Source organism: Pan troglodytes, chromosome 3 (genome assembly GCF_028858775.2).
Source record: "Pan troglodytes isolate AG18354 chromosome 3, NHGRI_mPanTro3-v2.0_pri, whole genome shotgun sequence".
Lineage (NCBI taxonomy): Eukaryota > Metazoa > Chordata > Mammalia > Primates > Hominidae > Pan > Pan troglodytes.
In genome coordinates, this window is record NC_072401.2 from 38,930,678 (window position 1) to 38,952,408 (window position 21,731).

At 44.7% G+C, this 21,731-nt stretch overlaps 1 protein-coding gene across 15 annotated transcripts in view; it reads right to left on the reverse strand.

The window, feature by feature from the left end:
• LOC134809783 (uncharacterized) overlaps positions 1-21,731 on the reverse strand; it is a 76,368-nt gene that overhangs the window by 12,342 nt on the left and 42,295 nt on the right. For 6 of the 15 annotated variants that reach the window (XM_063808699.1, XM_063808696.1, XM_063808697.1 and 3 more), the window contains exons 3-8: positions 20,984-21,047; positions 18,553-18,713; positions 17,402-18,262; positions 13,061-13,151; positions 7,635-7,718; positions 4,335-6,269 (exon numbers count right to left, since the gene is read on the reverse strand). In XM_063808699.1, coding sequence (XP_063664769.1) covers positions 18,661-18,713; positions 20,984-21,047 — 117 coding nt within the window. In that variant the 3' untranslated portion in view covers positions 4,335-6,269; positions 7,635-7,718; positions 13,061-13,151; positions 17,402-18,262; positions 18,553-18,660. The remainder of the gene's footprint in view (positions 1-4,334; positions 6,270-7,634; positions 7,719-13,060; positions 13,152-17,401; positions 18,263-18,552; positions 18,714-20,983; positions 21,048-21,731) is intronic. The other 9 variants (XM_063808703.1, XM_063808704.1, XM_063808702.1 and 6 more) reach the window with 7 other exon arrangements.

Sequence of the window (21,731 nt, forward strand, 5' to 3'; positions counted from 1 at the left end):
AAGCCCCAGTGGGCGTGTGTTACAGTGCGCTCTTTCAGCTTTGCTATCTGCCGGCAGCTTGTGTTCACCACCTCAGTTAGACCCTCTGCGTTATCACAAGGACAGAGGGCTTTCTGTATCCCGGGTTCTTGCCCTAGTGCACCGGAAAAATCGTATCATGTGTGGGCTTAGAGAATGAGTGCAAGGTTTTATTGAATGGTGGAGGTGGCTCTCAGCAGATAGATGGGGAGTCAGAAGGGGGATGGAGTGGGAAGGTGGTCTTCCCCTGGAGTCGGGCCGCTCAGCAGCCAGGCTCTCCTCCGACCACCCTCCGCGTCATTCTGCTGTTGATGGTCTGTCAGCGTCTATGTGTTCTTCTGCCAGTGTGTTCCTGTCGATGTCCAGCCACTTGTGTGTGCTTCTGCCGGTGTGTTCCTCTTGACGTCCAGCTGTTAGTGTATGTGCCCGCTAAGGTCTTGGGGTTTTTATAGGCACAGGATTGGGGGCGTGACGGGCCAGGGTGGTCTTGGAAAATGCAACATTTGGGCAAGGAAACAGGAGTGCCTGTCCTCACCTAGGTCCGTGGGCTCAGGCACAAGGGTGGAGCCCTTGTCAGGGACCCTGCCTTTCTCTACCCATCCCTGTACCCCTCCCATATCACTTCCACACAGCCCTGGACCTGGGCTAAGACATAGCAGTATTTGCCATTCCTAGTTGGTGCTGTGGGGTTCATCTAGGCCAACTTCATCATTTTCACAGAGGAGAAGACCAAAGCCCAGAAAGTGGAAGCCATGTGTTCAAAGTCAAAGAACCTGTTCAGGTCAGAGCTGGGGCAGGAATCCCTGACTTAGACACCCCAACCAGGGCTCCTCTGCAGCACCTACCTCTTCACTCATGTTCCTTGGAGTTTTTCCGTTCCTGGTTCTTGCTCTTCTTGTCCCACTTTTGAATCTTTCTTGGAGTTACTGCTTCCAGGGTTTCCATCCAGGCCCAACTTACAGGAGCAGCTCAGTAGCTTCCTCCTGTTAGGATTCAGCCCCCAACCCTGTTCCCTCCCAGCATCCTCAGCCCACGTTCTGGGTTCAGCCTCCTCCACTGCTCCCTGCTTGCTTTCCCATGCATCCTATTGTGAAGAACTTTTCGTCCTTACAGCACGTCTATGTACAGTACCTCACTGACGACTACAAAAAATCTCATGAAGTCATCCAGGGAGATGGATTATTTTCTTCACTTTTACAGACGCAGAGATTGAGATGCCAGGTGAGAGCGAATAAGTGGTGGGACCTGCCCTGGGATCTTCAAGCCCATCACGATTTTCAAAGGTCTTCTATTCCCAGTGTCCTCTCCTTCCGTGGAGTGGTCCCCAGGACACCAGCATCACCTGACTTCTTCCTCTACACATTCATTTCCTAAAGTCCATTATCATATGTCAATTTTCAAGTTTCCAAATGTATATGATACTTTTTCCCAGGCATCTCCATGCTCTCCTGGCACCTCAGGCATCTTAAGACCTCTCTGGGTATGCTTGCCTCCCTCACTAGGGCATGCGGTCAGAGTTTAAGGGTTAAGATTCTGAAATAAGGCCAGGCCCAGTGGCTCATGCCTGTAATCCTAGCTATGTAGGGGGTCTGAGGCGGGTGGATCACTTGAGGTCAGGAGTTCGAGACTGGCCTAGCCAACATGGTGAAACTCCATCTCTACTAAAAATACAAAAATTGGCCAGGTGTGGTGGCTCACACCTGTAATCCTAGCTACTCGGGGGGCTGCGGCAGGAGAATCACTTGAACCTAGGAGGCAGAGGTTGCAGTGAGCCAAGATCGCACCACTATACTCCAGCCTGGGCAACAGAGCAAGACTCAATCTCAAAAAAAAAAAAAACAAAAAAAAACTGAAATCATACAGACCCATATCCTGGCTCTGCCTCTTACCAGCAGTGTGACCTTGGACATGCTATTTCACCTCTGAGAACCTTAGTCTCTTCATTTGAAAGTTGAGAGTATGATTATCTATCTCTTCAGGCCATTGAGAGGATTAAATAAGAACAGAGTAGCACATAAGTTCCACTGTACGTAAGTGCTTAATTAAATATTCACTGTCATCATCAACATCATCGATATCTCTTGCCTTCTAACTTCTAACTGTGCCCCCACCCCCAAGCATGCCCTCCCACACACATAACTAATTTCCCAGGCCACCTACAAGTTACCTTTCACACATACACATATGCCTAGAAGAAAAATTTAGGAAATTTTAGGAAAAATTTTACTCCCATATAGAGATAAGCAAAAGAATTTTTTAAATCACTAAAGTTTCACTTGTACCCTCCCATCCCTCATTGGCCACCCACTCCAGAAACCCCAGTTGCAAAATTCTGATCAGGCTTGTGATTAGGAAATATATCACTTCCCAGGTAAAAATCCAACAATCTCCCACCTAGGAAGCAGGCTAGGCTCTAAGTTTACCAAGCTCCTTAATAGGGCCCAAACAGAGCAGATCCTTTCTGCAAAAACAGGTTAAGAGACTGGACTCTGAGATTCAAATCCTGGTTCTACCACTTACTAGCTGTGCAACTGAGGGTAAGTAGCATAGCCTTGCTCTGCCTTGATTTTCTCTGGATTAAAATGGGGATGAAATTGGACCCAAAGTTTTTTTGTTGTGAGAATTTAATGAGATCATCTATGTAAAATAGTTAGCAGAGCAGCTGCCTGTAATAAACTCTCAACAAGTGCTAGGCACTCTTATTATTATTAGTTTTCATATGCTTTTTCCCTTTGCCCAAACTAGTTCCACAGGATCCCGTCACCACCACTTCCTCCTCACTTCCTGTTTATCTAGTTATTTGCAAAACACCTCCTCAATGAAGCCTTTCTGGATTGGCTGCCCTAAGTGTGGCAGGTACACACCCTTTCCACAGCCCTTTCCACCCTGGGCTATCTGCATTTGTTTGTTTGGAGTCCTCCTTTACTCTCACACAAGCATCACGAAGAAGCCATATCTCAAACCACTGTAAAGGAGAAGAGGGATCAAAAAGAAATTCTGATGCCCGTGCTGAAAACTCCCTAGACCTTAACTCAAGCCTCAGTGTGATCAAGAAGCATCAGACTGACCCATGCCTCCTCAGTACTATCTTTCCAATAATTATTTTAGAATATTTAAGAACCCCTATTGATGTATTACATCTGCCTCCAGCTCCACCCCTCAATCAAGAATCTGTTTAAGGGTGGGTGCTGTTTTGGCCACATGTTTTTCTGCCATTCTCTTTTGAAATGGTTTTTTAAAGAAATTAAATTGTGGCTGGGTGCAGTGGCTCATGCCTGTAATCCCAGAACTTTGGGAAGCTGAGGCCAGAGGATCACTTGAGCTCAGGAGTTTGAGACCAGCCTGGGCAACATAGGGAGATGTGGATTCTACAAAAAATTTTAAAACTTAGCTAGGTGTGGTGATGCGCACCTGTAGTCCCAACTACTCGGGGGGCTGAGTGTGGGGTCCTGAGGTGTAAGGATTGCTTGAGCCCAGAGGTCAAGGCTGCAGTGAGCCGTGCTCGTGCCACTGTACTCCCGCCTCCGCAACAGAACAAGGCCCCATCTCAAAAAAAAAAAAAAATTAAAAAAATTAAATTATTGACTCCTATGAATTTGTTTATCTGCTCTATTCTGCTTTAGCCTGGTCTCTCAATGAGCCACAGTTGCCTTGGAAGAGCATACTGTACAGGCGGAAGAACCACAAAAGCTAAGGCTAAAGACAGCCGTAAAAGCATAAGCCTGCATCTAACAGTGACAGGCTTATAAAGCACACTCACACAACACAAATCTTGGCGCCGAAGACCAGGAAATTTTATTTGCCATTAACCGTGCTCTTTCCAGGAATTGGATCCTCACGGCAAAAGAGAGAGTTGTTTTCCCACAGCACCTCCTCCTCCCCACCCCCCACCCCCCCCAACCCCCGTCATTCCCACCGAATTCATACTTTCTCTCTGTCTCCTACAAACAGGGCCATAGTTCACATAAACAACTCAAGGCAAAGATGAAGGAAATGCAACGTCTCCTGGAATTGATACTTCTGCATTTTACCAAACAATAAATACATGTCATATCCTCTTTTGTTTGTCATGGCACTAAAAAGGGAGGAAAATCTCAATTCTGCTAGTTTCGATCTGGAATACAAACGACAGGCGCCAGGCTTCCCATCTCACAATGAGTGCCTTGGAGAGATGGTGGTGTGCTAGGGGTGGGGGAAGAGCTGTTTTTAAAGAACCCAAACAAAAATTGCAGAAACTGCAAAACCCAAATGTTTGCAGTATCTAAACTGGTGGAGAAACTGTGGGGTAGAAACTTACAGTCTGCACTAACAAGTACCTGAGTGGCCCGGAAGTACGGAGCTCTCCGAGCTGAATCCTGTGAACTGCAGGTGCAGGTTACAGACGGGAGGTTAGGCTGTGGGAATGTGCCAAAGACATAACAACACTCAGTTGAAAGGAACCAAGTTTACCATCACAGCCCAAACTTAAATACAGGAGGCGGCAAATTCCACAGGATTTAGGCATAAAAGAAGAATTGCCATGTTTTTCCATATGCGTTCATTCAAATACACATAATACCGTGTATGGAAAGGTGGCATGATGTTTGCTTTTCACTGAGTGCATTTTCATGATAGAGTTAACTCTTCAGAGACAAAATTCTGTGTATAATTTAGTTCTCCAAACATTATATCAGAATCAGTCTGATCTTCTTCAAAATAAAAACAGATCTGTTTTGTTTTAGGAATGTTTACAAAAACTTGTGTATTTAAAATACAAGCATAAAATGAAGCAGTCAGAAATAAACCACCACTCAAACAACCCCATCCTAACGTAGATCACAGTTTTGCCTATTTTAATCTCTAGATTGACTTGTAGTGGTGGAATGAATTGAGGAAGTTGAGAAAGGAACTAATATATTCATAAGCCTTTACAATATGTAGGCACCACTGAGATACTTTACAAACACCCACAGCAGCCCCATGAGCTAGGTATTATTATTTATTTATTTATTTATTTATTTACTTTTATTTATTTATTTATTTACCTATTTATTTGAGGCGGAGTCTCACTCTATTGCCCAGGCTGGAGTGCAGTGGCGAGATCTCAGCTCACTGCAACCTCCGCCTCCCAGGTTCAAGTGATTCTCCTGCCTCAGCCTCCTGAGTAGCTGGGATCACAGGCGCCTGCCACCATGCCTGGCTGTTTTTTTTTTTTTTTAAGTAGAGACGGGATTTCACCATCTTGGCCAGGCTGGTCTCAAACTCCTGACCTAGTGATCCACCTGCCTTGGCCTCCCAAAGTGCTGGGATTACAGGCGTGAGCCACCACGCCCGCCTCTGAGCTAGGTATTATTATTCCTGTTTTACAGATGACACTGAAACTCAGAGAAACCAGGTAACTTACCCAAGATCACACAGCTAGTGAATGGCAAAGACAAGATTTAAATCTTTATATTTGGAATTTTTCCTCCCCATGTTTAGAGAGAACCCTTGTACATCACTGGGTATCCCAGAGCATATGATGAGAATCTTGGTACTATTTAAACCCTTGTTAAAATGACATGGTTTTAGTCAGCTTTTACTATTCATTAGATAATAATTTCTGGGGAGATATTTATATATTGTATTTTTTATGTGTCCAATTTTAACCTTAGAATTTATCATTGAATTTGCAATACTTTAAAAATATCTGCTCTAATATAAAGACATTTTTACATTTTCCTTTTTTTTTATGGCATAGTTCTAGAATTGAAAGTGAAAAATTCTGTTTCAGCATGTTCTCTGCACCTCCAAATTTTCTTGGCTATTACCAGTAGTTCCTTATACGCAAACATATGAGAAATCTCTGAAGAGCAAATTCAGTTTCGAAAAACAGCTAATGATATCAAAGAAAAGTAGGCACTGGTGGATACTTTCTAGAAGACAGTATTAATATAGCAATACTTTAGGAATAATGATGAATCTGTTTAAAGGCAAAACATCACTAACCTAATCAGATCACTTACAGGAATAAGTGATTTTCTCTGTCTTATCCTGAGATCATATAGCCATTTAACCTATCTTCAAACAAACAAAAATTTTTAAACATTTTCTATCCTTTAAGAAAATCTTCTTTGCTTGGCTAAATGACAATGTTCAAGAAATGCCTGCCACAGAAGCATAAAAAATCCTTGGCAACATTCCAGAAGAAATTCACCCTGCATAATGTGTTCCAGCAAACGCTCAATAGCTTTCTGGTGAACCTGCTGGCTCAGTGTACACTTGAACAGGATCTAGAGAGAACAAAAGAAAAACTGATAGACATTTTCCTTTTTGTCAGTCTGGTGAAGTAGCCCTCAGCTCATTTTAGCAAACTTCCCCAGCTTGGAAAAATGAGCATGTGTATGGCTAACTTACGAACCCTGCCCTGGAGTCTGGTGCACACGCTGTTGTACTACTTTTGATTCCCTGAAATTCAAGTATAATTATGTTGTTTGTCTTTTCATCCAATAAAATGTGCATTAGCATTTGGTTCACTTTGGAGTGTATTTGTTGAGATGAATCTATTCTTTCAAATGACAAGTTAGCGCTTTCATAATGAGAACACTTTATATAAAACTCTTAATATTAAAAAGAGGTAGACTGGAGGGACAGACTTCTTTAAAACATCTCAAAAGTGTGTTCGTAATTGGCTGAAGCTATTAATTCTCTACATATTTATGCAAAAATGTCGCCAAGTACAGACATAAAGACTTTAAAACGAGATCCATTTCCCTTCTATAAAGTGAAATAGATGCATACTTTTAATATTTATGTCCCTTTGCAACTTTTTCTCAGGATGAACATTTCCTGCTCCAAAAATAAAATGGTTGGACATTTTACAGGTCTATTAAACTGTAGTGATACATTTGGCCCAAATTCTCTCCTTGGGCATGGTGGGAGGGAGAGTTGGGTGGAGCGGGCACAGTGTGTGTATTAAAAGCCTGTTTGACCTTAAATGCCCTGAATTGAGGGCGGGGAGGATGGTTAGGAAGGTAAAAAATTTTTCCATTCATTGTTGTAGAACAGCACATAGTTCTGAAATAAACCCATTTTGCAGGAGAGAAGTTCTAGATCCAACTGTCAGGCCTAGGAGTGAATTTACACCCTGGGGAAAGAGCTGAAGGCACTAGAACATGCCTCTATCACCCTCCCATCACCAGTCAGCCAGCCTGTTTTATACAAGGCCTTTTTCTGATTCCTTGGGGCCAGCAGCAGGGCCACTTGGAGGAGTGAGCGGGCCGACCATTGGCTCAAGGTATAAAATGTAGTCTTTGGATGGTCTCATACAGACATGCCAACAAGAGTCAAGGGGAAGGATTCATCACACAACTTTAACAGTTAAATATAAACATTAAAAATATACTGTGCCTGTGCTGGCTGTAACATTCTTTTGGCTTTCTTCATTTTTTACTATGCTGGAAACTTCAAAAAATGGAAAGACCCAGCTCTCTGGACCTCTGACTACCAGGAAGTCATGTGGTCTATTAGAAGAAGGCAGGATATTTACAAAATCCTCAACTGCTTTCTGCAGAAGAAAACTGGGTTTCCAGACTCCTAGTCACCAGAGTAAAACACCAAATACAAAACCAACACAAAACACGTCAAACTAAGGATACCTTCGACTGGCTCCTTCATCCTGGTCTCCTCTCTCTCTCCAAAGGTTAACCATGATCATGAATTCAATGTGTTTTCTTCCAGAGCTTTAAAAGGAAACACAGACACACATACTAAAAATAATATTATGTGTGGGTTTATAAAACATATTTTGTATAATGGTGTACATATCCTAAAAGTTGCTTTAGTCACTAAATAATTTTTGAGACCTATCCATGTAACTACACATAGATTTAGTTGATTACTTCTGAATGCTGAATAATATTCCACCATTTGAAACCACCACTTTCATCTAGCCATTCCTCCTATGGATGGACATTGGATATTTGTCTGTTGATGATCTGATGTATTCTTCTGACTTCCCCTTCTCTGATTGTACCGGATTACTCCTTAGTTGTTTCATGTAAGTGAGATCTGTCTCCCAGACCAGAAGGTAAACTTCCAGACCTCCATGTCCAACATGCATTACAGAATAATTTTTTGAATGAATGAACTTTGTGTTTTTGACTGCCTCGTAGACTAATAGTAGCTTTGGATTCAACAGAGGCTCAGCAAATTCTATTTATTTATTTATCTTTTTCCCTTTTTAAAAGAGAAGTTTTGACCGGGCGCGGTGGCTCATGCCTGTAATTCCAACACTTTGGGAGGCCAAGGCAGGCAGATCACCTGAAGTCAGGAGTTCGAGACCAGCCTGACCAACATGGAGAAACCTCGTCACTACTAAAAATATAAAACTAGCTGGGCGTGGTGGCACATGCCTGTAATCCCAGCTGGTTGGGAGGCTGAGGCAGGAGAATTGTTTGAATCCGAGAGGTGGAGGTTGCAGCGAGCCGAGATCGCGCCATTGCACTCCAGCCTGGGCAACAAGAGTGAACCTCCGTCTCAAAAAAAAAGAGAGAAGTTTTGTATTTTTAAATCAGGTTCATCTAAAATCCACTTCCTTTCCCAGTCTAGATTTATGATAGTCAACATCTCCTTAAGATGTTCCACATCCTGACACTAGGGATATAATAAAGGTTGTGCCTTTTATTATTATTTTTTTTTCATTTGAGACAGCATCTCACTCTGTCACCCAGGCTGGAGTGCAGTGGCCCAATCTCAGCTCACTGCAACCTCCACTTTTGGGTTCAAGCGATTCTCCTGCCTCAGCCTCCCAAGTTGCTGGGACTTCAGGTGCGTGCTACCACACCCAGCTAATTTTTGTATTTTTAGTAGAGACGGGGTTTCACCATGTTGATCAGGCTGGTCTCGAACTCCTGACCTCAAGGGATCCACCTGTCTTGGTCTCCCAAAGTGCTGGGATTACAGGCGTGAGCTATTGCGCCCAGCCCTGGTTGTGCCTTTTAAAGATGAGTGTGTGTGTGTGTGTGTATGTGTGTGTGTGCATGAGAGAGGGAGGAGGAGGAGGAGGAAAAAGGAGCAGGAAGAGAGTGAATGGAGCCAAAACCACATTAGGGTGTGGCCCTGGGGCCCCTGCTGGCCTTTAGGCAAAGCCAGACACAAAGGACTTATTCTCTTTGCAAATGAAACCTGGAAAACAAGCACTTTTCCTTCTTTCTTTTTTTTAATCTCTTCCTGCCACTTCTACTTTACACTTTTAGGTTGTTGGTGTCAAAATCAATTTTCTTTTTTTTTTTGCGGGGGGGGATGGAGTCTCTCTCTGTTATCAGGCTGGAGTGCAGTGGCGCAATCTCGGCTCACTGCAACCTCTGCCTCCCAGGTTCAAGCAATTCTCCTGCCTCAGCCACCTGAGTAGCTGGGACTACAGGCACATGCCACCATGCCCGGCTAATTTTTGTGTTTTTTTTAGTAGAGACGGAGTTTCACCACGTTGGCCAGGATGGTCTCGAGCTCTTGACCTTGTGATCCACCCATCTTGGCCTCCCAGAGTGCTGGGATTACAGGCGTGACCACTGCGCCCGGCCAATCAATTTTCATTTATTTCCCTGGAAACTTTACTCTCTGACACTTTAGGCTTCCTGTAAAACAGCAAAAGTGCCCTTTCTAGGGACAAAGGGAAACACGCAAAGTCTCCACATCCACTCACCAGTGATCCTCCAGACCATTCAACCAGACCCTGGGTTATGTCATAAAGAGCTATCTGAAACCGTGAAAACCTTGCCAAAGAGACTTAACCATTACGTTGTGTGTTAGAGGGAGCAGAATATGTGGAAGTTGTATGAAAGCTGCAGAAGTAGATGGGTACTTAGGGACCTCCCTGTGCCTGTGTTATGCCATCTTTCCATCTTGTGACATCATTTTTATTCTTCCCTAGTCTGGGACACTTTCAGCAGCAGTTCTTGGCTTTTTTGTGTGTCGTTGTTGTTGTTGTTTTGAGTCTTATCCCTTTTCTCTGGCCGGCATTCTTCCAAAATACAAATATGCTCATATACAAGCAATTCTGCAAAGAATTTCGAGGACATGAAACATCTCCTAGGAGAGAGCCCAGGTAAAGAAGATCTAAACTAAGGTAGGAGTCCAGATATTTGCAGAAACAATAAACTTGACGGGTGTAATAAACACTGATAGTAGCTGCAAAATAAAGCCAAACTTCATATTTGAGTATTGGAAAAAAGAACTGCTTATCCTGGGTTGGTCTTTTCAGATACATTCGTCTCTATATGGATAACAAAAGTAACCATATGTGATATCGTTTGGACATTTGTTCCCTTCAAATTTCATGTTGAAATCTGATCCCCAGTGTTTGGAGGTGGGGCCTGGTGGGAGGTGTTTGGGTCATGGGGCCCAAACGTGAATCTTGGCTTGGTGCCTTTCTCTTGGTAATGAATGACTTCTCCCTCTATTAGTTCCCTCCAGATCTGATTGTTAAAAAACAGTCTGGCAACTCCCTTCTCTCTCTCTTGCTCCTCCTCTTGCCATGTGATCTGCGCACTCCAGCTCCTCTTCACCTTCTTCCATGAGTGGAAGCTTCCTAAAGCCCTCATGAGAGCAGATACAGGTGCCATGCTTCTGATACAGCCTACAGAACCATGAGCCAAATAAACCTCTCTCTTTCTCTCTCTGTCTCTGTCTGTCTCTCTCTCTCTCTATATATATATACATTACCCAGCCTCAGATATTGAGTAGCAATGCAAAATGGACTGAGACAATATGTCATCAATATACCATCTTTTTTCAAAAAAAAAAAACACATAAAAAACAGTCTCACTGTCACCCAGGCTGGAGTGCAGTGGCACAATCATAGCTCATTGCAGCCTCAAACTTCTCGGCTCAAGTGATCCTCTTGCCTCTGCCTCCTGAGGAGCTGAGAGGATACAGGTGCATGCACATCAGCTAATTTTTTTTTTTTTTGAGACAGGGGTCTCACTATGTTGCCCAACTTGGTCTCCAACTCCTGGGCTCTAGCGGTCCCCCCATCTCAGCCTCCTAAAGTGCTGGGATTATAGGCATGAGCCACCATGCCTGGCCAATCACCATCATTGAATACAAAAAATGACTATATCCAGGAGATAAATCATGGACAAGGCACAAAACTGATAATGAGATTTTCTCATCAAAATATTGACACTATTACAAGTGTATACATGGGTAATAAATGAATAAATTATCTTGCCCATCAGAGCCCCTCAACTGAATTTTTTTTTTTTTTTTTGAGACAGAGTCTCAATCTGTCACCCAGGTTGGATTGCAATGGCGCAATCTTGGCTCACTGCAACCTCTGCCTCCCAGGTTCAAGTGATTCTCCTGCCTCAGCCTCCCAAGTAGCTGGGATTACAGGCACCCACCATCATGCCTGGCTAATTTTTGTATTTTTATAGAGATGGGGTTTCACCATGTTGGCCAGGCTGATCTCGAACTCCTGACCTCAGGTGATCCACCCACCTTGGCCTCCCAAAGTGCTAGAATTATAGGCGTGAGCCACCGTGCCCAGACTCTCATCTGAATTTTTAAAATCACATCCTTTGCATCATTTATTTCAGTAGCTGCTCTACCCTCAAAGTCATTCTCAGCCTTGCTTTAACTTCAAAGAATTCTGCATATGTCATCTTCCTTAGATCGCATCTATTTCAAACCCTTAGCTAGTCCAAAAACCATGTAGCCACAAGTAATCATAAGATTACTGTCATCCTAGTAACTTTTGCCATTTTCAGAATGACTGCTATGTGCCAGCTAGGCTTGTAGCACCTCAAATGTATTATGAACATGTACTAAATCTTTACAACAGTGCTGCTCTGTAGATAGCAGTATTTCCATTTTAAAGAGGGAATCCCAGCCAAGTGCCGTGTCTCATACCTATAATCCCAGCACTCTAGGAGGCCAAGGAGGACGGACCACTTGAGGTCAGGAGTTCAATACCAGCCTGGCCAACATGGCAAAAACCCATCTCTACTAAAAATACAAAAAAGTAGCCGGGCATGGTGGCGCGTGCCTGAAATCCCAGCTACTGGGGAGGCTGAAACATGAGAGTCACTTCAACCCAGGAGGCAGAGGTTGCAGTGAGCCCAGATCGCACCACTGCACTCCAGCCTGGGCGACAAAGCGAGACTCTGTCTCAAAAATAAATAAATAAATAAATAAAAAAGAGACAGAGAATCCCAAGGCTCAGACAGAAGTAATTTTCTAGGGGTTATGGAGCAAGGAACTGGCAGAACTGGGTTCAACCTTAATTTCATTTGACTGCAAACTCTCCATCTTAGTCCTGATGGCTGGTGCCAGGGTGCCATTTTTCCAGATGAATCTTAAAATTACAGAATTCTCAATTTATATGTGTTCTTAACCTTCTTTGGCTCAATGAATATTCGAGCAGAAAAGGATCTTGGAGGCAATTTTGCCTGACTCTCACACTTTACAGATGAGGAAACTGAGACTTGGCTGCGGTAGGTTACTGCTCCAGTTATGGCCTTCCCTTTTCTGGTTCTGAGGAGGCAGGACCCACTTCCTTTGGGAGGTGATTTCACGCTTCTGCTAGCATAGCTTTAAGTGCACCAAAAGTCTTTATGCAGACCTTTGAGGACCTTCCAAAAGGAGCATAAAAAGTCCAGAACATGTGAATGACCCAAGCAAAGGAGACCCATACTCAGATGGCATCTACTGCAAAGGGAATAGAGCAAGTTTATTCAATCCACAGCCCTCAGCCTGCATGTGGCCCAGGACAGCTTTGAATGTGGCCCAATACAACTTCATCAACTTTCTTAAAACATTATGAGATTTTGTTGCGATTTTTTTTTTAGCTCATCAGCTATTTTAGTGATAGTGTATTTTATGTGTAGCCCAAGACAATTCTTCTTCTTCCAATGTGGCCTAGGGAAGCCAAAAGGTTGGACATCCCTGGAATAGAGCAATCCAAGATGTGTCCCACCCCACTCCCCACAGGGCAAGCCAAGGATGTTGGCTGATCCACAAAGCTGGTACAACAACAAAACAAGACATGCAAAATTCCAGCAAAGGAGATCCAAGAAACCAGCACCTGCATCCCGGAGCAACTTCTAAGGACGGCAATGACATGCAGCCCAATTAAGCAGGAAATTTCAAAGCCCTCCACTTTAGGTCCATAGCAGCTGGAATGAGGAAGAAAAGGACAAATCAGTGCTCAATAGCTTGCCCTTAGATTTGTTATCGAGCTAGAATAACAAGCAATTGTCATATTTCAAGTGTGTTTTAAAAGTCCTGAATCAGATAACTATCATGCCTTGCATTGTTCTTGAAAATGCAAAAATAGAAAAAGGAAGAAATTATCTAAGAGCAATAAACCAAGGAAACAGAGACCAGGCAGGGGTGGGGCTGCAGATCATCACTACTGATGCTTATGAACATTTACTACATGACAATAGTTACTACATGACAGAGTTAGACACAGTTCCAATCTCTCTGTCCAAGAGAAAGAAAGAATAAGAGAATAAAAAATGTAGCTATTTAAAAGAATGTAACGAATTAATAACAATAGAATAAGAGAATAACGTAACTAATGAAAGAATGTCACATTTGTATTTTCTAAAGAAGGCAGTTTAGGGTGACCCTAATGTTTTTCAACATTAATTTTTTTACTTTATTATGTTGTTAGGGAACATCAAAAACACAAAGTACTGTACTAAATATATCACATGTCATAAAGACAGTACACATTGGGTGGGTCAATGACTGAGGCTTGCCTGAATTAGCTTTAATTGATTCACTTAACATCTCCAAGCTTTTCCGGGCTGTTTTGTAAGTAAGTATGATTATATACAAGGTGATACATAAATATTTAACATAAGCATATGTATATATCTATACATACACATGCATATGTATATATCTATATGTACACATGCATATCTATGTACACACACATATGTGTATGTATGTATATGCATGTGTGTGTATGTTTTTATATGTAATATATTGAGACCATTTGACATACCCAGGTACTGAGCCTACCATCCCACTGAATAAGTTAATTTACTGGGCTCTCAGAGTATGAATCCTTAGCCTTCTCAGAGCACATGCACTGTTTGCTCAATCTGAAAACACGTAATTATTTAACTTGCCTTCTAAAGTAACACCACACCCTGGATATGATGCAAGACCCAGCATTACAAGATAAGCTCTGTCTCAAGTTTCTGCTCGTTATAGTGCCTGAAGTATTTGCTCATATGCTCAGGGACTGAAGCAGAAGTAAACAGTCAGGCCAGTATTATAGGGACACCTGTGTTACAAAATTGACTTTCTTATATTGTGAAAGCAATGAATGAAGTTCAGCAGGCCTCCTGTAAGGATGCCGATTCAGCCCACATCACCTTGGTCAAACAGGACTTCAGCCTTATTGCCGCCCTCCCTAACACACCCAGGTCAGTCTACTTTCCTCAGGTATCTGATCCAAGCTACAAGTCATGGGTCTCCGCTGCAGCACCTCACCTCCTGTTTATCTTCTGTTTGCACCCGTCTTCGGGGAAGTTAACCTTGCTTTCTCTCAATGTGTGCTACCCCTGGATCTCCAAAGAGGTTTCTGCATGGTGTGTTTAACAGGCCTGGACTCTATCTTTACAATTCTACAAAATCAGGCCAGGCGCAGTGGCTCATGCCTGTAAACACCTAACACTTTGAGAGGCCAAGTCAGGCGGATCACCTGAGGTCAGAAGTTTGAGACCAGCCTGGCCAACATGGTGAAAACCCGTCTCTACTTAAAAATATAAAAATTAGCCAGTTGCAGTGGCGGGCACCTGTAGTCCCAGCTCCTCAGGAGGCTAAAGCGGGAGAATCGCTTGAACCCAGGAAGTGGAGGTTGCAGTGAGCCGAGATCATGCCACTGGACTCCACCCTGGGCGACAGAGCAAGACTCCATCTCAAAAAAAAAAAAAAAAAAAATTCTACAAAATCACTTCGTTTATGACTCCCTCTCTAATTAAACAGAACACGGTGTCCTGGAAAAGAGACTCAGGTACAAGTTTACATTTCTTTAGGCTTGATGCTTCATATCTTCCCCACAACAGGAGTACTGAGATTTGATATAGCTGAGTGATTAAGAGCAAGAACTTGGAGAACTAGTTAGCCAGGGTTTGAATCCCGGACCACCACACACTAACTGTGCCTCACTTTCCTTACCTTTATTTTTATTTATTTATTTATTGAGACAGAGTCTTACTCTGTCACCCAGGCTGGAGCGCAGTGGTGCAATCTTGGCTCACTGCAACCTCCACCTCCTGAGAATTGAGGCAATTCTCCTGCCTCAGCCTCCCAAGTAGCTGGAACCACAGGCACGTGCCACCACACCCGGCTAATTTTTCTATTTTTAGTAGACATAGGGTTTCACCATGTTGGTCAGGCTGGTCTCAAACTCCTGACCTCAGGTGATCCATCCAGCTTGGCCTTCCAAAGTGCTGGGATTATAGGCATGAGTCACCACACCCAGCCTATTTATTTTTTCTTTGAAACAAGTTCTTGCTCTGTTGGCCAGGCTGGTGTGCAGTGGCCTCAGCACAGCTCACTGCAGCCTTGATCTCCTAGGCTCAAGTGATCCTCCCACTTCAGCCTCCCAAGTAGCTGGGATTACAGGCATGTACCACCACACCTGGCTAATTTTTTGTGGTTTTTGTAAAGACACAGTTTTGCCATGTTGGCCAGGCTGCTGGAACTCCTGGACTCAAACAATCCACCCACCTGGCTTTCAGAAGTGCTCGGATTAAGGCGTGAGCTACCACACCCAGCCTTCCTTACCTTTAAGATAGATAGATAGGTAGGTAGCTAGGCAGACAGATGGAAGGATGGATGGATGGATGGATAGATAGATAGGTAGATAGACACAGAGATAGATACATACAAAGACAGATAGACAGATAGACGGATGGATGATAGTTAACCAAAGTGCTCAGACTAGTGCCTGGTATGCAATAAATGCTACCTAAGTGCAAGCATAACAAATGTGATGATAATGGCACTTCCTATCTGCCTTGGTGTTCAGGAGAGGATGAGGAGGGACGGGGCCACCCCCGTGGTAAGCAAGTGAGGGCATCCCTGAAGTGGCTGCAGCTGTGCTGCACTGTTCTGTTGTCTCCATGGAGGGCCTGACTTGGTGTGACCAGCTCTGCACATTTTCAAGAGAAAGCAAAATCCAAATTTCTGCATTTTAAATTGTTGGTTTACATTTTTAAAAATTAGTGTTTGAGCCAAAGAAAGCACGTCTAGAAGCAGATTTTTTCCCTTAAGTCACCATTTTGTGACCTCAGACACATATGAATCTATAATGTGTGGGTTTCCATTTTTCTTTGCTTATCATCCATACTTCTTTCTCAGCTGAACACCCCAGGGGCAAAAGAAAGCACACAGAAGGCACTCAATGAAACCCAGCTGAACAATGACTTGGTTTGTTAATAAACAAACACCAGTGGGCTTTTCTGCAAGAAAACAATGAGTAACAGTGTCAGCTACATTTAGGAACTTTTTTTTTTTTTGGTTGGAGTCTGAGTCTCACTGTCACCCAGGCTGGAGTGCAGTAGCTCAATCCCGGCTCACTGCAACCTCCACCTCTTGGGTTCAAGTGATTCTCCTGCCTCAGCCTCCCGAGTAGCTGGGATTACAGGCATGCAACACCACGCCCAGCTAATTCTGTGTATTTAGTAGAGACGGGGTTTCACCATGTTAGCCAGGCTGATCTCAAACTCCCCGCCTCTGGTGATCCGCCCGCCTCGGCCTCTCAAAGTGCTGGGATTACAGGCATGAGCCACTGCGCCCGGCCTAGGACCTTCTCTTAAAGTGCATCTTTAGGTCAAAAAACCAGGCCCTGGGAGCACACATCTGAACAAGATGCAGCCCCTGATTCTGAGGAACTTACAGACTTGTGGGGGACACGAAAGTGCAGACAACTGGCTAGGCGCAGTGGCTCATGCCTGTAATCCCAGTGCTTTGGGAGGCCAAGGAGGGCAGATCACGGGGTCAGGAGTTCGAGACCAGCCTGACCAACATGGTGAAACCCCGTCCCTACTAAAAATACAGAAATTAGCTGGGCGTGGTGGCACACACCTGTAATCCCAGCTACTCGGGAGGCTGAGGCAGGAGAATCACTTGAACCTGGAAGGCAGAGGTTGCAGTGAGCCGAGATCGTGCCACTGCACTCCAGCCTGGGCAACAAAGCGAGACTCCATCTCAAAAAAAAAAAAAAAAAAAAAAAGCGCAGACAATTGCAATGTTTACAAAACACATTGGCATACATTATGTCATTTCACATCATAAGAACCCACTGCAGTAGGTACCGCATGTGATTTTATACCCAATAGAAGAGAAACTGAGGCACAGAGAGGCTAAGTAACTTGTCCAAGGAGGCTAAGTAACTTACCCCACTAGTAAGAGGAGTTGTAACAAGAACCAGTTCTGCATACTCCAAGCCCAGGGCTCTTTCTGTTGCATTCTAATGCTCCAGCATAATGTGCATATTTTCCGGTGCCTGTGATACTAGCAACATCAGACTCATTAACATGGCCAATATCCTGTGAGCTGAAAGAAGGCACTGATAGCATCATGGAATGCAGCCCTTAAACACACCTGAGAATAGTTAGGAAAATTTTTTTCTTCTCACGAATTACAATTTCCCTTCTACCAAAAAGAATTTGAGGCCACTTGCAACAAAATGTAATGCTGTTTTTAAACAGTTAAAAGAACAGGTGATGAGGGGAAACGGAGATGAAATCGCTGCTTCAGGAAATCAAAGTTAAGAATAGGCAGCACGAGTGGGCACAAATCGTAGCTCTGAGCCTCCTGAATGACAAGACAAACTGGGAAGTGACAAAGTTCTTGTTGTCTATAAAAGGAGGCATACTAATTTTAAGTTTAGCATATATTATCACCATTTGTTCTCTAATTTCTAAAGCACATAGCAAAAATCCCTATTTTGGAAAACATTGATTAAAAAGTAGAGCATTTGGCCAGGCGCAGTGGCTCACGCCTATAATCCCAGCACTTTGGGAGGCTGAGGCAGTGGATCACTTGAGGTCAGGAGTTCAAGACCAGCCTGGCCAACATGGTGAAACTCTGTCTCTACTAAAAATACAAAATCAGCAGGGCAAGGTGGAGTATGCCTGTAATCCCTGTTACTCTGGAGGCTGAGGCAGGAAAACTGCTTGAATCCAGGAGGTAGAGGTTGCAGTGAGCCGAGATTGTGCCACTGCACTCCAGCCTGGGCAACAGAGTGAGACTCCGTCTAAAAAAAAAACAAAAACAAAAAGCAAATATATATATGGAGAGAGAGAGAGAGAGAGACAGAGAGGGAGTATTTTATTAAAAAATTGATTTGTTATATTTTTAAAGTCTATAGTTGATCAGAAGATTTTGTAAATTTATCAAGAACATACTCCCTAGCCCATGGTCACCAATATTAATAGTCTGGTACATCTTGCAAAGGAAAATGGGACAACTGTCATCCAATTTAGAAGGATTGTATAGGAAAATTTTAGAACTGTAATTTTGGGGAAAGGATAAGCGAAGTGTCACCTTTGTGCACACACTTCTTCAAATTCTTAACTGGATGAATGATAGCTGCAGGAGCACTTCAAACACAGGATGACACACAGCAGCTCTGAGCACATTTCCTCCACGCACTCATTTGGCCAGTAGATTCTGAGGGCTCACAGAGCAGGCATTCACACACGGTCCTTAAGGGTGGAAACAGCAGTGAACAAAAACCTGTGCCTTCACCATGCTCTCCCATGATAAAACACAGTACGTTGCACAAATTAAAGATGGTTGTTCTCATCCAAATCAGTTTTCCTAAAAAGGCAACTGTGTTTAGGACAGCCCTGTGTTACTGCAGACGTTGAGACAGATCCTTGGCTTTTGCCACAGCACTACCTAGAGCATAGGAATAGCTAGAAAAAAAGGAGGAGCAAACCTCAATCCATAAACAAGGCTGAGGCCTAGATCCCGCCCTTCTGAGATCACTACGGATGGAGGGTGGGCCTACCTTCTGCTGCAGAAGCAGCCAAGTACCTCTTTCAGTCTGAAGGTGTAGTTCTCTTCTAGAAATGGCTTTAAGAAGTAGCAAGAAGAAGAAAGAAAGCTACAACAGCCACAGAAGCTGTTAGCCAGGTTAAAAAAAAAAAAAGGAAGAGGGGAAAGACAGGTTTTTAAAACCCATACAGGCATTCATTCAACAAATATTTATGAAATCTTCACTGTATATACAAAAGGCCCTGGGGAAATAGTGGGAGAGAGGGAAAGACATGGTTCTGCCCTAGTGTCTCTTCCAATCTAGAGAATCAGATGTAGAACAAGTAATCAATTCTTTTCTTTTTTTTTTGAAACAGAGTCTCACTCTGCCGCCCAGGCTGAAGCACCGTGGTGCAATCTTGGCTTACCGCAACCTTCGCCTCCCGGGTTCAAGTGATTCTCCCACCTCAGTCTCTCAAGCAGCTGGGATTACAGGCACCTGCCACCATGCCTGGCAAATTTTTGTATTCTTAGTAGAGATGGAGTTTTGCCATGTTGGCCAGGCTGGTCTCGAATTCCTGACCTCAGGTGATCCACCCCCCTTGGCCTCCGGAAGTGCTGGGATTACAGGCGTGAGCTACCGTGCCCAGCCTAATTCTTTATTTAAAAGTAGGATAGCTACTAGTGAGAGGTGACAGCGTGCTGGCAGTCCTCAGAGCCCTCACTCGCTCTTGGTGCCTCCTCTGCCTGGGCTCCCACTTTGGCGGCACTTGAGGAGCCCTTCAGCCCACCGCTGCACTGTGGGAGCCCCTTTCTGGGCTTGCCAAGGCCAGAGCCGGCTCCCTCAGCTTGCAGGGAGGTGTGGAGGGAGAGGCGCGAGCGGGAACCAGGGCTGCACGCGACGCTTGCAGGCCAGCTGGAGTTCCGGGTGGGTGTGAGCTTGGCGGCCCGCACTCGGAGCAGCCGGCAGGCCCTGCCGGCCCCAGGCAATGAGGGGCTTAGCAGCCAGTGGCTGCGGAGGGTGTACTGGGTCCCCCAGCAGTGCCGACCCACCGGCGCTGTGCTCGATTTCTCCCGGGGCCTTAGCTGCCTTCCCAAGGGGCAGGGCTCCGGACCTGCAGCCCGCCATGCCTGAGCCTCCCACCCCCTCCGTGGGCACCTGTGCCGCAGAAGCCTCCCCAGCAAGCGCCACCTCCTGCTCCACAGCGCCCAGTCCCATCGACCACCCAAGGGCTGAGGAGTGCAGGCGCACCGCGAGGGACTGGCAGGCAGCTTCACCTGCAGCCGCAGTGTGGGATCCACTGGGTGAAGCCAGCTGGGCTCCTGAGTCTGGTGCAGACGTGGAGAACCTTTGTGTCTAGCTCAGGGATTGTAAATACACCAATCGGCATTCTGTCTCTAGCTCAAGGTTTGTAAACACACCAATCAACACCCTGTGTCTAGCTCAGGGTTTGTGAATGCACCAATAGACACTCTGTATCTAGCTAATCTAGTGGGGACCTGGAGAACCTTTGTGTCTGGCTCGGTGATTGTAAACGCACCAATCAGCGCCCTGTCAAAACAGACCACTGGGCTCTACCAATCACCAGGATGTGGGTGGGGGCCAAATAAGAGAATAAAAGCAGGCTGCCCAAGCCAGCAGTGGCAATCTGCTGGGGTCTCCTTCCACATTGTGGAAGCTTTGTTCTTTCGCTCTTCGCAATAAATCTTGCTACTTCTCACTCTTTGGGTCCACGCTGCCTTTATGAGTTGTAACACTCACCGCGAAGGTCTGCAGCTTCACTCCTGAGCCCAGGGAGACCACGAGCCCGCTGGGAGGAATGAACAACTCCAGAGGCGCTGCCTTAAGAGCTGTAACACTCACCGCGAAGGTCTGCAGCTTCACTCCTGAGCCAGCGAGACCACGAACCCACCAGAAGGAAGAAACTCCGAACACATCCACACATCAGTAGGAACAAACTCTGGACACACTGCCTTTAAGAACTGTAACACTCACCGCGAGGGTCCGCAGCTTCATTCTTGAAATCAGTGAGACCAAGAACCCACCAATTCCGGACACACTAGGAAGAACGATTGGAGATTGTGAGCTATAAAAAAGCAAACTAACCTAGTGCCAAAGATACCAGAAACTCCTTTACCCATTCCAACTCACCTTCCCTCCCTCTCTGGCACACACACAAGTGGGCACATACACAGGCATACACAGTCACAATATAATCAAGCTCCTACTATCTTCCTTTTTCAAGAAGACTACTTTGGGGCTGGAAATACTAAGGATGCTATTCTTTCTAGATTTTAGGCCAACAGGCTGCAAACCTAGAAAATCCCATGGCCAATATTCCTACTCTGAGCTAAGATGCAGTTGGGTCTAGAGAAAAAAAGAAATATTGGCTGGGCATGGTGTCTCACGCCTGTAATCCCAGCACTTTGGGAAGCCGAGACGGGCAGATCACCTGAAGTCGGGAGTTCGAAACCAGCCTGGCCAACACAGTGAAACCCCATCTCTACTAAAAATACAAAAATTAGCTGGGCGTGGTGGCGTGCGCCTGTAATCCCAGCTACTTGGGAGGCTGAGACAGGAGAATCACTTGAACCCACGAGGCGGAAGTTGCAGTGAGCTGAGATCATACCACTGCACTCTAGCCTGGGAGACAGAGTGAGACTCTATCTCAAAAAAAAAACAAAAGAAAGAAAGAAATATTTAGACAATTGCGTCTTCAAATGTCTTCTAGATCTTTGAGTTT